Source organism: Euphorbia lathyris, chromosome 3, assembly GCF_963576675.1.
Source record: "Euphorbia lathyris chromosome 3, ddEupLath1.1, whole genome shotgun sequence".
Classification (NCBI taxonomy): Eukaryota; Viridiplantae; Streptophyta; class Magnoliopsida; order Malpighiales; family Euphorbiaceae; genus Euphorbia; species Euphorbia lathyris.
This window is the reverse complement of record NC_088912.1, coordinates 81,203,507-81,218,556: the sequence shown is the minus strand read 5'-3', so window position 1 is coordinate 81,218,556 and position 15,050 is coordinate 81,203,507. Positions and strand designations below refer to the sequence as shown.

The following is a 15,050-nucleotide window of genomic DNA, read 5'->3' as shown; positions in this document are numbered from 1 at the left end:
AGCTTAACCAAACAATTTTTTTGGTTTCTAATTCGAGTTTTCTAGGATTCATTATATGTCCTATGAGCAGTTTTTTGGTTTATAGGCCGAGTTTCACAAAATTTATTATCTGCCTATCAGCCTTGTGAGTAGTTTTTTAGTTCCTGGATCGAGTTTTCTAGGATTTATTATCTGCCTCATGAGTAGTGTAAGTTTTGGTTTTTGGGCCGAGTTTCCCATGATTTATTTTGTTCATGAGAAGCTTGAAAAGAACATCATTTCTACAACCTATATTGGAGCTGATGGGCAATTTGGAGATACCTTCATTAAAGCCGTAAATGAGATTCAGATAAACTATATTTATAACAAGCTAGGCATGATAAATATCTATGCTCCAGCTTTAGGGGGGAGTGTTATAGTGTGAATAGATGTAAATGATCATAGTAATAGTCAATAGTGAGTAGGTGTAAATTTATTAGCATTTATTAACTTTCATTCTTTATATTTTTACCTCTTATATAAAACCTTATAACTAATTAGTACTAATACACACAAACATTTTCCAATCTCTTTATTGTTCTTTACAATCACGTAATTGCGCTCTAGTAGGAAGATAATTTGAGCCTAGTTTCCACATGAAAATTTTAATCTTAGGAAGCAAGACTACACCCCATAATTTCTTCCACCTAGTCATTTTCACACAACATCTCTAATGCTCTTCAATAAGCCTATAATATGACTTAATCGAGTACAACCCAGAAATACCAAATTAGACTATCAACTCTACTCATGATCAGGATCAACATGGTTGATGCCTCACTAAAGTTAAACAACATGTATAATTTCTCTCTATCCCGAAGAACCTAAGATACAAAAGATCCGACATAGCCATATTTTTCCACATCGAACCCACAAGGGGATGTGACAAAAAAATTCGCATAATTGTTAATGCACAAAACTCTCTAAACTTTCATAAACTCTCCATCCCACACCCTCCACTGTAATCCCATACCCAAAACATCTCTAGAACCCCACACACTCCTCCAAACATAATTATGATTAATGCCGAGTTTAGAGATGTGAAAAGTATCATTCGAGTAATATTTAGCTTTGAAGGTCTTACTAACAAACAAACATATGTGAGGGTTATTGATGAACTTCTAACTATCTTTCACCAAGAAAGATAAATTATAATAATGCAACTCCCGAAAACCTAACCCGCCTTTATCCTTCCTAAAATACATCCTAGATCAACTAAACCATTGTATATTATGCTTAAAAAAACAACCATTGTATATTCTTTTTCTCATTCTCCTTAAAGATATCTCATCTCCAAATTTATTATGAAATTAAAAAAATGCAATCTTGTTTAAAACCAGTTGATATGCAACTGATGCAGACTATGAGAATAAAATATTTATATTTTTTAAATGATGTTTATTTTTTAAATGATGTTTGAAATTGACCAAATTTAACAATATTAGAGATAAAATTGCAAAATTTTAGATGTTATAGGTAAAATTGCACCATTTTAGACATCTATTTGTAATATAAAACAGTAACGATTGAGCTGAGGTGTCAATTCCTCATTGTTTACTGATAAAAATATAATATAATATATTAATTTTAATTATATTATTATATTTATTTATAAAAATATTATTTAAAGTAAATGCAAAAATAAAATAATAAAATTTAATTTAGATAACACCTTTATGTCATTAATTTTAATTATTAAATTACAATTTTTTTAATATTTATATGTCAAGATGAATTCATGCATCGTACGGGTAAAAAACTAGTTATAATTAAAATTGCTCCATGAGTGTGAATTTTTTTGACGAAGTAATATTTACTATTAGAGAGGTTATAATTTGTGTTACGTGAGTTATACAGATTTAATTAATTATGAGATAAGATGAAAAAATACCCCTAACATTTACAGTTAAGAGTAATTTTATCCCTAACGTCTAAAATGATGTAATTTTACTCCTAACTTTGGCAGGCAAAATCAATTTTACCCTTAACGTTGTCAAGTTGGGTCAATTTGAGAAATAACTGTCTTATATCTACACTTCACACGTGAGTCATTTTATCACTCATTAGTAACAGACCATAAACATATGATTAGACTTGACTTTTTTTAAATTAAAAAATATACTATCTATTGTACGAGTTGGACAAAAAGATTTCAAAATATTTCACCAAATTTATAAATATTAAACTCTAATTTTATTATTAAATCAGAAAAAATATGATTTTTTTTTAAATAAACTGATATGCAATTGGTGTAAAATAAAGAACAAAATAGATGTCTTTTATAATAATGTATGAAATTGATCCAACTTGCCAACATTAGAGGTAAAATGGTTCTTGGCTCCTAACATTAGGGTTAAAATTGTACGTGAGGGATAAATTTACTCCTAGACGTGTATTTTTGCACCTTATCTCATTAATTATTAACAATGGCATGAAACCCCTAATTAATTAAGCATCTAATATTTAATAAAAAATAGTGAATCAAATCAACAAACATTTATATTAATTGCAACCCACTTCAATCATGATTAGGAAAAACAATTTAAGACTAATTATTTCCTTAACTCCTTGATGTACATGTGATCCCTGAAAAACTTTTAATTTTACTTTACTTAATTTTAGTTTGTATTAATTATTTTTAGTTATGATATGACTCCTTCATATCTAAAAAGCCAACATGTATATATGTGTTACTAATAGAAAGTAAAAAATTAAAAAAACCCCGTTTCTTCTAACAGTCAATCACAGCCGTCGATTAACATGACTTTCCATCCTACGTTGATCTCCATGTGAAGAAAAATAAAAAAAAAACACCAAGAAGATAAAAAGGCAAAGGGTACAAAAGTCATTTAACACCAACCCTAACATGTACCACTATAATATATTATCCTGACCAACCAATAAAAAATTCCACTCACATCACCAGCCAATTAAATGTGTCTGTGAAAGTAAAGATGGGAACTTTGCAGTGATTTTAGCAGACCCATAAAAGAAAAATGTCATAAACAAACAAAGAAAAGGGGCCATTATTGATTGAGAGAGAAGAAGTAGACATAGAAAGAGAGAGAAAGAGTGTGTTTTTGTGAATGTGTTGTTCTTTCTTCTCTTCAGAGCCGAAGAACGGTTTTGTTTGTTGCTCTTTCTTTCTCTCTCTATCCCTAACCCCAAAAGGGAATCAGATTTCCCATTTTGTCCTCCTAGAGAGAGAATGAAAGGGGACGAGTGTTGTTTTTCCTTTTTTTCTATTCTAGAGAGAGAAAGTGCAATTTTTTTATTTGTCTTTCAGATATAGGGAGAAACGAAGAATTTTTTATTTTTATAGTATTAACACAAAGCTTTTTTTCTCTGTTTCAATGGTTGAATAATAAAAAATCTCTCATTTTTTCACAGAAAATATAAAAATTTGCTTTTGATGGGTTTTGTTATAAGCTAAGATGCGATCTTTCTGATTGATTGTCGGACTTAATCTGGACCTTCGATTTGATCGTTGAGGAGACAAAAGTATACAGCGAGAGAAAAGAGAGGAGGAAGAAGAAGAAGAGGAATAATAGAATGAACGGTGGCGATGAGGTCGCTGCAGCTCCGGCTGGCCCACCACAGCCTTTGGAGTGGAAATTCTCCCAGGTCTTTGGCGAGCGCACCGCCGGCGAAGAAGTACAAGAAGGTAACATCACATAACATAACATCTATCTGTCTATGACTAGAGATTTTGTTCATTTGGATCCAGTTTGTATTTGTTCTGCTTACAGCAGATTATGGCTCATTTATAGATTCTAGATCCGAAATGGATCGTGTTTTGATGGGAAATTTAAATTTAGGTTTATGGGTCAATGAGCACTTTCCAATTTATTAAGGGTCGTGTTGTGATTAAGAGAAGTGTTGCGATACAGATTTGCTCGTATTTAGTGGATTGAGGGAAATACACTGGAAGTGAACTGGTGAAGTTAGTGGAGAATTGGGTTTTTTTTTTTTCAGTCGCGCCATAAGTAATACAAGTGGGTCTTAACTCGGTGGCTATGGTCTGGATCTTAATTGTTGATGTCACCTATTGGTAGTAGCGAATATGGATTTTATGTGTATACATTAGTCATGTGTTTGGGACAGTTCCGATTCTGGTAGTGGTGGTTTTCTGCTCCTGGTTTTTATAACAACATTCCACACGCTTATGGTTTTATCCAATGTCAAAAATTTCTTTGTTATTAGTTATGCATTGCTAAATTCAATTATTCATTTGTTAAGGTGAATGCATTCTTCATCTACATATTTGAAGTGGGGTTCAACTTTTATATTACATATCTCCGGACCTAATTTACTATGTGGGAGGGGTGACACAGATATAGGAAGTAGGATTTACATTTTGTATATACATATTTGCATCTGCTCTTGTGCAATTCGGTAATCAATTTGTTCTCTGAAAGCTTGAATATTGGTAGCATAAGCTTTAAGTTGAGAATAATGACTGCTATCCAAGGTTTAAGTTGTTTTTGGCATGCTTCGAAGGTAGTTACTTTCACTCTGCTAATCAAGGGTAACCTGACATGTATGCACTATACTGGTGTACAGATTCGAGGAACCTCCTAGTGAACTATCAACTATGAATCGAAAGATATTGGTAGGATAAGGAGGGATTTATCCTGGATTAATTGATGTTTTCTTAAGAAAGAAACACTGCAGAAGAATCGCATTGGTAGTTTGTTCAGTAATAGCTTAATTTCATTTTAGAAAGAGATTTTGGACTTCCAATGGAGATATTGAGATGAATTCTATTCCAGAATGAGTTGCCTCGTCTCTGTTTCTCTTACTTTTCTTTTTCTCTTGTTTCTTTTGGGGTGGAAGGGCAAAAAGTTGAGCCAGTTCCTCAAGGGAAATTTGAACCACTGAACAACAATGTTGGAGGAAGATGTTGGATTCTAATCTAACCTTCTTTTTTAGGACTCTCGGCTTTTAAGATTTGAAATATGCTTTTGTGTCAAAGGACTTCAGAATTCGGAGGCAGTGGATAGCAGTAAGAATAGATGCTTTGGAGGCAGTGAATAGCAGTAATAATAAGTGTTGGTAAATAACAATGTCTTAAGCTGACTGCAAGCAGCGGGAATTTTAATTCTTTAATGAGCTAGTTTTGTAAAAAGTAAGCTAGAAAAATGGAGGCTTATCTTGAAGGAATTTTTTTTGCTAAGGTGATGGGAACATTGCAAGGAGTCTTTGGGTAGCTAGGTCCGTTATTGGTACAATCTGAAAACATTCAGATGATTTTCTTATGCTTATAGAAAATTAAATTCTTTATAAATTTGAGTGGTCATAATTTTACTGAAAACATAGGAAAGTCCTTTATTTCTTTAATAAGGACTCTAGATTTGAACGTTCTTCTTTTTCTGACTAATTCCCTAACTTCCTGTAAAAGAATTAGTCTTAGCTTAGATTCGTATGCTTTCTTGTGAAGAGAAAGTAAGAACAATTATATAATCTTTCGGCTACCGCTGGTGGTTCTTGGAGCTTTATAAGAAGAATTCAGTTGCTGCAGTTGTGGTACAACCTAGTTGGAGGGAGATTTAAATCTTAATGCAGGCAAGCATATCACTGCAGCGAGAATAGATCTCATATATTTCAACCCCGTTCTCAACCCATGGCCAATATAAGCTTGAAGTTTCCTTGATCTCCCTCCCTCCCTCCTCAGAGGAGATTATCAGTTTTGATCAGCTTTGCTCCAGCGACAGATGTATTAAAGAAGTAATTTTGAGTTGTTAAAATTATGTTCCACTGTATATTTAAGCAAGTCACAGTGGAATAAGTGAATAACATCAAACACTGATCTGCAGATCTGTGTATTTGAAATCACAGGAACAAGTAATTAATTCTCCAAAAAAGAAATTTGAATACTCTTGCAGTTACCACAAGATCACTCACTGCTTTTTGTTCTTGGGAAGAAGGGGGTGGGTGTGGGTCAGAGGGGTTTGAGGAAGAGAAAGAGGTAATCAAACATAGCCTTTTCACACTGAGAGAAACATTTGTTTATCTTGTTATTTCCTTGGTTTTTGTGTTAATGGAGTAAAACCACAACTTCATGAACCAGTACGGAGAAGATTCTTTTTCCTGTTTAGTTATATTGGCTCAGTAGCTTGGGTGCCAACTGTTCGGATGTGGTGGTGAGGCTTCCAATGAGTATGTGTTGGAACTCCACTGCAGCATCTCTTTCACTCTTCTCAAGGAGGAACTTTGTTAACCTTGCTCTTGGTGCTTTAAGATTCGAAAATGACCCTCTCATTGATGGCTCCTTTTTGTTTCTTTATTGGCCCATTGCTGATTTATATGATCTTTCTGCTTCATTTTTTTTTCTGTTTCCCCTGAAAATATTATAATATTGTTATCTCTACCATGATCATATGGTACAAGTATATAGTGACTATACATCAAACAGCTTTAGAATTGTGAAATATATAAATTACTGGTCTGAGCCAGCACATATGCAGTAGTTATTTAGAGTATGAGTTTTCTAATTCTTTCAGGCTCACTTATGAAATATGTAGTGTTGTAGAAATTTAAAATGGTAGAAATTTTAAAATATCAAGTTTGTATGATATTATTGTACTCTAGAATGTAAGGATTATGGAGGTATTCCTAAAATAGTTCTGTTTCCTCTTGCAGTTGATATTATTTCAGCTATAGAATTTGATAAAAGTGGTGATCATCTTGCCACTGGTGACCGTGGAGGCCGGGTAGTTCTTTTTGAGAGGACAGATACAAAGGATGTATGTTTCTTTTTTGGCTTGGAGATTTCAATTGTTCAATAAATAGTTGGTTTATTATTCAACATATCACCTTCTAGTGTTGGCATCAAAATTGTTTCTCCTTTCTGATGTGTAGCATGGTGGATCCAGAAGAGATATGGAAAGAATGGATTACCCTATTACTAGGCATCCTGAATTTCGTTACAAAACAGAGTTTCAGAGCCATGAACCTGAGGTGTTATTTTGATGCTGTTCTAATTTCAGATGCATTTAGTTTTCTTCTATTGCACTGTTAATATATGCATACTGCTTCTGCATGTGCTTCTTCAGTTTGACTATCTCAAGAGTTTGGAAATAGAGGAGAAAATCAACAAAATCAGATGGTGCCAAACAGCCAATGGTGCTCTTTTTCTCCTATCTACTAATGATAAAACCATTAAGTTTTGGAAGGTATGGTTGGATAATTATCCTGCAGTGTGGTGGAAAACCTTTTGAATATCATTTTTTAGTATAGTTATACAAGATGATATTTGTATGGTGGTATGTCTGGTATTTTCAAAAGTTTCAATTATCTAAATATCTAAGTGCTTAATCTGCTACTTGGCCAGTATCTATGCGTGTGTACGAAGTATTAGGTACAGGTATATCTTCCTTGTACTTTAGATGGCCTTCTACGATGACATTGTAATACTAGACTACCTTGTCTGATTTCTTAAGAAGCAAAAAATTATTATTATTATTTGTTTATCTATTTATCTTGGTTGTGCTACTTTTTGTTATTATCTTTGTTTTCACTTATGCTGATGTTTATAGAGTTAGGTATGGGGAATAAAATTTTGCATGGTATGCTATGGTGACGCATTACAATTTATGAAAATGTTATCTGATTGCAAATATTTTGGGCCATGTAGGTGTGGAATGATGCTAATTTGTAGTTGCTGTATGACTTAATTTTTTTTCATAGTACATGAATGTGCAGTACGGGTTTCTTATTTGAACTTTGTGCTTGGGTGATGAGCTTTTTGAGATCTTTCTCTTGTATTGCTATTCAGTCTCCTGGTTTTATCTGGCAACATATTACAGCCATTTACTTCTTAGGTATTTCTGTATGGCAATTGCACAGGTTCAAGAGAAGAAGGTTAAGAAAATCTCTGAAATGAATGTGGACCCTTCAAAAGCTGTAGGAAATGGGACTGTTGCTAGTTCAAGTACTCCAAGTAGTGCTAAACCTATCCTTGCCAATGGAGGTTGGCTTGAGAAGTCGTACAGTTGCCCGAGCAATGATTTCACTTTCCCAGCTGGGGGCATTTCGTCACTCCGTTTGCCCGTGGTAGTTGTACTCACACAATTTTTTCTTATTGGATTGCTTATGTTTTGTTCAAGGAATACTTCCTTTTCAATTATTAATGTCTTACACCTCCATATGCTGGTTTCAATTGATTATGTAAACCTTCATGTTCTTTGTATATACCACTTGTGCTATTTGGTCTAATGAATGAGGTCCATGTGTTATAACTGAAATTGATTTGTCAAGTGATAATGCAGGCTCTTATGTAATCGACATACCACTTTCTACTATTTGGTTTGGCAAATGAACTTTTTGCTACAGTTTTTATTTTCCTCTTCACTTACTTTATCTTAATCCCATTTATTAACATAGATAATTTCAATTCTACGTGCCTTAACAACCTTGAATTGTTATTTTTTTTATTGGTTGAGTGGGGTGAGGGTGTTGAAATGTGGGTTGGCTATGTTTTTGATAATTCGTAGGGAACGGTCTGATTGTATGGTGAATTCTTTTCTGGGTCGCTGATCTGGTTTTGCATTAATCTAACTCCCGTTTTCTGCCTACTAGGTTACTAGCAATGAGACCAGCCTGGTTGCTAGATGCCGAAGGGTATATGCTCATGCACATGATTATCACATCAACTCAATTTCTAACAACAGGTGGTTCCATTTCTTACGATAGCTTGTCTTTTATGTTTCATCCTTTACCATAACTTGTTTTGAAGTACTTCCTCTATGCAACAATTTAGATTTTATTTATTCATTGTTGTCATGGTATTAGTTTGCGTGGGTATTTATTGTGGAAGTTTTGAAGAGATTTCACTGCTTTGTATGATGTACTTTTGTTTCTTTTTATTATTGCCATTGTTTAATGACTTGGAGTAAAATTATATTCTTGAGCAGAAAACTTCATGTGTTAAATAGATTGCATAAAATTCTTTTCCTGTTTGTAGTTGCTTTTGGATTGCTTTCCAAGATTGTTATGTAATAATTTAAATTAGGGTGAAGTGAAGCTGCTCCTTTTCATTTTTCCTTTTCTTCTTAGACACTGACTAAGTGTATCAAAATGATAGAGCATGACGAATTTTGTATTTGTGAAAGCTACTATTAGTCATGTGTTATGCTTTAGTGCCTTAGAACTTAGAAGTTCGTGTACTTCAGTACTTGTGTTTCTACAGCTAATTTACTTCTCTCTTAAAACAAATGTTTCCGGAAGTATGAAATTTATTTTGACACCCTAATAATCATCTTTTGATCTTAAATAACAAAAGCATGTTTATTTATTATGAGAATCAAACAGGTCCTTGTGCTGATCTTTGACATGGCTATAAATTCTTGTATATTTATTGATTTTGGATCTGATGTATTTTTTCTCTTTCTCTTGGGCATGCCCGTTTCGTCTTTTCAAGAATTTGTACTTTATCTGTATGTGCTAGTTTCAGCCTTTTTTTTTTTGAAAAGTGATAATATAACTTCTAGTCCCTTGTACAACCTCTCCATTCACCAGTCTTCTCTCTCCTCTGCTGATATTCTTCACACCATTTTTTATTTTTATAGTTTTCTAAAAACTTGTTTACTTTGATACTGTAGTAAATTCTACTGGAAATGTGTACATTACAATAATATCCTTTATGTATCTGGCTTGCTCCTTCGTGTTGCTAACAAGTTAATATTGTAATTTTCTCTCTTATTTGTAATAGTGATGGTGAAACGTTTATATCAGCCGACGACCTGCGAATTAATCTTTGGAACTTGGAAATTAGCAGTCAAAGTTTTAATATTGTTGACGTGAAACCTGCCAATATGGAGGATCTAACTGGTAAGTCTATTCTCTTGTATCCAGTGTTAAAATTGTGTGAGAATCAATGGTCTTGTTATATATATCCTGATATTAATGTTCATGCGGATCTTCAATTATTACCTATCTGCTTTTGTTTGAACACTTCATGGAGTTTTCATTAGTGTAATTACTAATTACACTTATCTGTGGTTGTTTGGGAGACCTTCTTGTTTGTTTTGCTTGAGTACTTGGTGATACAACTTGTTTTTGCTGTCCATCCATGTGTTGTCTTTGATAGCATTAATTATCAGGTTCAACTTTCTGGTAGATTCTTACATATCCTCTATAACTTTTCTTTTGGATTGACTTAAATTTGATTTCTTTTGAATTGGTAAGCATCCATTCTGATTACCTCAAGTCACTGATCTCATTTCTTTGATCCTTGCAGAGGTTATAACATCTGCTGAGTTCCACCCCAGCCATTGTAATACGTTAGCATACAGCAGTTCAAGAGGCTCAATCCGGCTTATTGATTTACGACAGTCAGCTTTATGTGATTCTCATGCTAAATTGTAAGTATTCAGCTCCCCATGTCCTGCTTGTGTTGCATATTCCTTTTTCAGGAAAGCAATGAAAAAAATGATCTGGAAGGCAGACATTTTTCACTTTGGGACTGTCGTGGAACTGTTTGAACTAAAAGCTTAAGCTGATAGTTAAAGGCCCAATTTATATTAATATCTCACACACCCGCATGCTAATGCCAACTTGGCTTGAAGCATGAACAACACAGGCGCATCTTACCATGTGTTGAAATTAAATCAACAAATGGGGTTGCCAGGAATCGAACCCTTGATCACTTGGTCAAAGAGTCTCTGGTACCATTTCATGGAACCGTTTGAACTAAAAGCTTAAGCTAATAGTTAAAGGCCCAATCTATATTAATATCTGACAGGAACAAACAATTTCAGTTAGACTAAAATCAGTACATTTCATTTCTGGTCGTTTGCTTCTGATTACATGAAACAATAATAATTTTTGCTTTCAGGTTTGAGGAACAAGAGGCTCCAGGCTCTAGATCATTTTTTACAGAGATAATTGCTTCGATCTCAGATATTAAATTTGCCAAGGATGGAAGACACATCCTTAGTCGTGACTACATGACCCTTAAGGTTTGGTCTTCTCTATTTTTAGTTTTTCAGGACCGAATTTGTATTTTATTAAGAGTGCCATCTAAGTTTCATCCTAAGATATCGGAGCAAATATATATTTCATGGTTAAATTATTGACAACTTTTGAATTTGTTTTAATGAAGATAAATAATGTTTTCTTGTGCAAATTGTTCATGATCAATGTTACCATATATATATATTTGACAACTGAAGATTATCTGACTGCTGCTTATTTTGTCATTTCAAAACAAATGATTCTTAATAGTGAGGTCTTATATGATGATGCATTTCTGTGATATTGATTGTATCATTCTAATGGACTCTTTAGTTGGGTACATCTGGATCTAGTGTGCATCAATAAGTGTTCATGACTACCAAAGATTAGGATTGATAATACTCATTTTTGTATAGCATTTTGAACCTAGGTTTTGCTTGAATTTTGGTCCATTGCAATTGAAGTTTATGATTTGTTGTTGTAATTGACAAAAGCATGTTTTATTGTGCTGTGGCTCTATACACACCTAAGCACATATTCATGAGCTTTGGCATGGTTCTTGCTGGTAATAATTTTACATGCCTTGTAATAGAGCAAGGCCATGCATGTTGTACCCAGTGTTTTTAAGAAATGGCAGTCTGCTTCAGTTGGTTTGATACGAACTGTTGGATGTTGACCTTCATGGTTTTTTAATTTGGGTTTAAGCATGAGATGGTGATATCTCTATCATAAAGTATACTCAATTGCAGAAACTATGAGGTGACTGAATGTGACAAATACAGTTTGGTGTGCTAATTCCAAATTGGAATCAAATTTATATTCTGGTCTTGTATAGAAGTTCTATACTCAGCCAATTTATTAGCTGTTATAAGAGAGGATAAAACAAATTATAAGATGGCAAAGCATATAATCATGTTAATAATCTCTATAGACATCTATGAATTTTGTTCATCAGATGCCTCATGCATGCCATGTGCCTGTCTCCATGTGTTCAGGAAAACTCGAAGTGGTTTTGGAAACTGCTGTGAATTTCATAGAAAAGCATAGAAAGGCTTTAGTTCTCAAAGGCAATAGCTGCTTTAAGAAGTTAGTTCTCAAAGACGATAGCTTCTTTAAGAAGTTATGTTATCTTTTAGAAATTGGATTGCACATGTTCAACACCCTACCTGTGATGCTCCTGCGGGTAAATGTGAGTAGAACTCAATATATAGCTAAGAAGTGAAAATGAAGACCGAGATTGACTTGGATAAAGATTATCAAGGAACAAGAATGGAGGAAAAGAAGAATCCATATGACTGACCGCGACTAGTTGGGACTAAGCTTGGTTGTGTTCTTGTTGTTGGGCTATTTGGTGCACTAGAAGTGGAGAAAGCAAGCATTATGGCTATAATAAGTTAGTACATGCTAATTGGTAAACCAGGAAAAGAACCGGCGCTGGCTGTAGTCATGCGCTATTGCAATGTTGATTTAATTGTGGACTTCAATCTAGTATCGTGCTTGATGTTCATGTTTTGGAACACATTTTTGTATTCTTTATTTGGAAAGAGAAACTAGTTTATAGCATGAGTATTTTGTGCTTTAGACACAATGCTATTGCTTACTATTTTGATTCATTTGTATATTACATTCTTCTTGTTTCTCACTTGTGTATTTTTGCATTGTTAGTTATGGGACATCAATATGGATTCAGGTCCAGTTGCAACCTTTCAGGTGCACGAGTATTTAAGACCTAAGGTGAGAACTCTCTTGCAGCTGAACTTCGAAGTTATTTGCTAGTGTTATGATGATATTAATTATTATTTTTCTTTGATGATATTAATTATTATTTTTCTTTCAATGTATCCAGCTGTGTGATCTATATGAAAATGATTCGATCTTTGATAAATTTGAGTGTTGTTTGAGTGGTGATGGATTGCGAGTGTCAACAGGGTCTTACAGGTCTGCGTGTAGTGCTCCTGTCTCTTTGTATTTTCTTTTTGTCAAAATTGTTATCTGCTTGCGTTTTAAATTCTTATTTTTCATGTGAACCAGCAATCTCTTCCGTGTATTCGGGTGTGCCTCAGGAAGTACTGAGACAACCACCTTGGAAGCCAGCAAAAATCCAATGAGGTACTGTTTCATTTATATCTATAACAAAGCCTGAAGATGTTTACTACGATGATAATTTTGATACTCTGATTGCTACCTCACAGGAGACAAGTTCCGACCCCTTCGAGGCCTTCCAGATCTTTAAGCAGTATTACACGTGTTGTAAGACGGGGTCAGTGTCGTAATTGCTTATCTGCCCCTTTCCATCTCTTTCTGTTTTTATGTTGACCCCAATTATATTGCTTTGAAATGACTAACAGGAGCAGAAAGCCCGGGAGTTGATGCTAATGGCAATTCTTTTGACTTCACAACAAAGCTGCTGCATTTAGCATGGCATCCGACAGAAAACTCAATTGCCTGTGCTGCTGCAAACAGCTTGTACATGTACTATGCATAAAAGACGATCCAAGGTGAAGCATTTGCTTGGTTAACTTTTTTGGGTTGCTGTCGGAGAAGATTTCTTTTCCATTCCCACCAACCAGTTAATAGGTGGAGGCTACATCGATTTGTCACATTTCAAATGCCCCCTTCAATCTTTTAACACATGCTAATATCAATATCAGTATCAAGGTCCGGACGTGGCTGTCAGCAGAATCCGCGAGGAAGCAACTTGTTTTCATTACCTGGCGGACGGACATCTAGATCCTCCCTTTTCTTCCCCCCTCCCTCCTTCCCTCCCAACCCTGAAATTCCTTATCTTTTTTTTTTCTTTTGTTTATTTTTCTTCTTTTTTCTCAGATCTTCTAAAAAATAGAAGATTTTCGGTCTATGTTCTAAAAATGTGTTGGGTTGAAGTCAGAAGAAAATGTGATTTGTAGTAGCTCTTCTTCTACAACAAAAACTAAAGGATGTTCAATATTTGCCACTAGGTCTTACGGTAAAATGTAGTTTTTACGCAAATCTCTTGGTGGGAAGGAGCTGTTGAAACTTGCAGTGCATTTTTTTATTGATTCTTTGTCATGTTTGAAACCTCGTCCTTTTAGTCCTAAGATAAATGTAGATTTTTTTTTTTTTTTTTTACCTTTCAGTATTTGATTCTTTACCCCCCTAGGATACTACTCACTGACTTGAATTGCCACACTTGTGTTTATTTAGAGGACGATGTTCGGTGGTGTTTGCGACTAGTTTTTATCATATAATTTAGTTTTTTTTTCTTTTCCTCCATTATATGATTGGTTGTCTTTATAGTTATTTAGGTACCTGTTTCGTTTTCTATTGTCTGCCCGAGTTAATATCATATAATCTTCAGTTCAACATTGATTTTACGGTGGTTCTAACCTACCGAAACTAGGCTTGAACCAAGAAAGCAATTGTTGGTCACCGGTCGTAATGTTAATCCTTGAACTTGAACTTCTATTCTTTTGATTAATGAGAGAAGTCACTTCAGACCATTAATGAGAGCAATTTATAGTGGTAATTCTTGTGTTCTACATTTTTTGATTCAAAAGATTAATGTGGTTTTTCCAAAGTCGCCGCATATGAAAGCAAATATGAGTCTGAAATGTTCGAGCTAAAATGATTAGATAATTGAAGCCAGAAGGATGCTGAATTATAAGATGATCATATATTGTAGCTAATTCTTGCATAAAAAGCTAGTAGCACAAACTTCAAACTTCAAATATTTCTTTCATCCGTTGTACAAAACTGTGTGTCAGAGAGAATATTTGAGATAGAAATAGAAAGGAGAAGTTAAGAAGAGAATGATGCATAGAAAGAGAATTGGAAAGGAATAAGATCTTAATTAATTAATGATAGGGTTAAGGTACAAAAATACCCATAACGTTTTGGATCAGGAGCAATTTTACCCTTAACGTTTAAAATGGTGTAATTTTACCCCTAATGTTGGAAGCCAAGAACAATTTTACCCATAACGTTGATAAACTGGATCAATTTCAGACACTATTATAAAACACATATATTTTTGTTCATTATTCTGCACCAATTGCATAATAATTCGTTCTAAAAAAAGGATTTCATGTTTTTTATAA

At 34.0% G+C, this 15,050-nt stretch overlaps 1 protein-coding gene across 2 annotated transcripts; it reads left to right on the top strand.

Annotated features, from left to right (window-relative positions):
* Positions 1 to 3,068: 3,068 nt before the first annotated feature.
* Positions 3,069 to 14,226, top strand: LOC136222743 (serine/threonine protein phosphatase 2A 55 kDa regulatory subunit B beta isoform). Of its 2 annotated transcripts, none has more exons than XM_066010472.1 (14): positions 3,069 to 3,682; positions 6,661 to 6,764; positions 6,880 to 6,978; positions 7,074 to 7,193; positions 7,867 to 8,073; positions 8,599 to 8,690; positions 9,731 to 9,849; positions 10,259 to 10,382; positions 10,856 to 10,979; positions 12,640 to 12,708; positions 12,821 to 12,912; positions 13,006 to 13,083; positions 13,167 to 13,234; positions 13,323 to 14,226. In XM_066010472.1, the coding sequence occupies exons 1-14, from the start codon at positions 3,571 to 3,573 to the stop codon at positions 13,457 to 13,459; spliced, it is 1,545 nt and encodes a 514-aa protein (XP_065866544.1). In that variant the 5' UTR covers positions 3,069 to 3,570; the 3' UTR covers positions 13,460 to 14,226. The 2 variants fall into 2 exon arrangements, with proteins under 2 accessions (XP_065866544.1, XP_065866543.1); XM_066010471.1 differs by having other exon boundaries at positions 7,867 to 8,076.
* Positions 14,227 to 15,050: the final 824 nt, after the last annotated feature.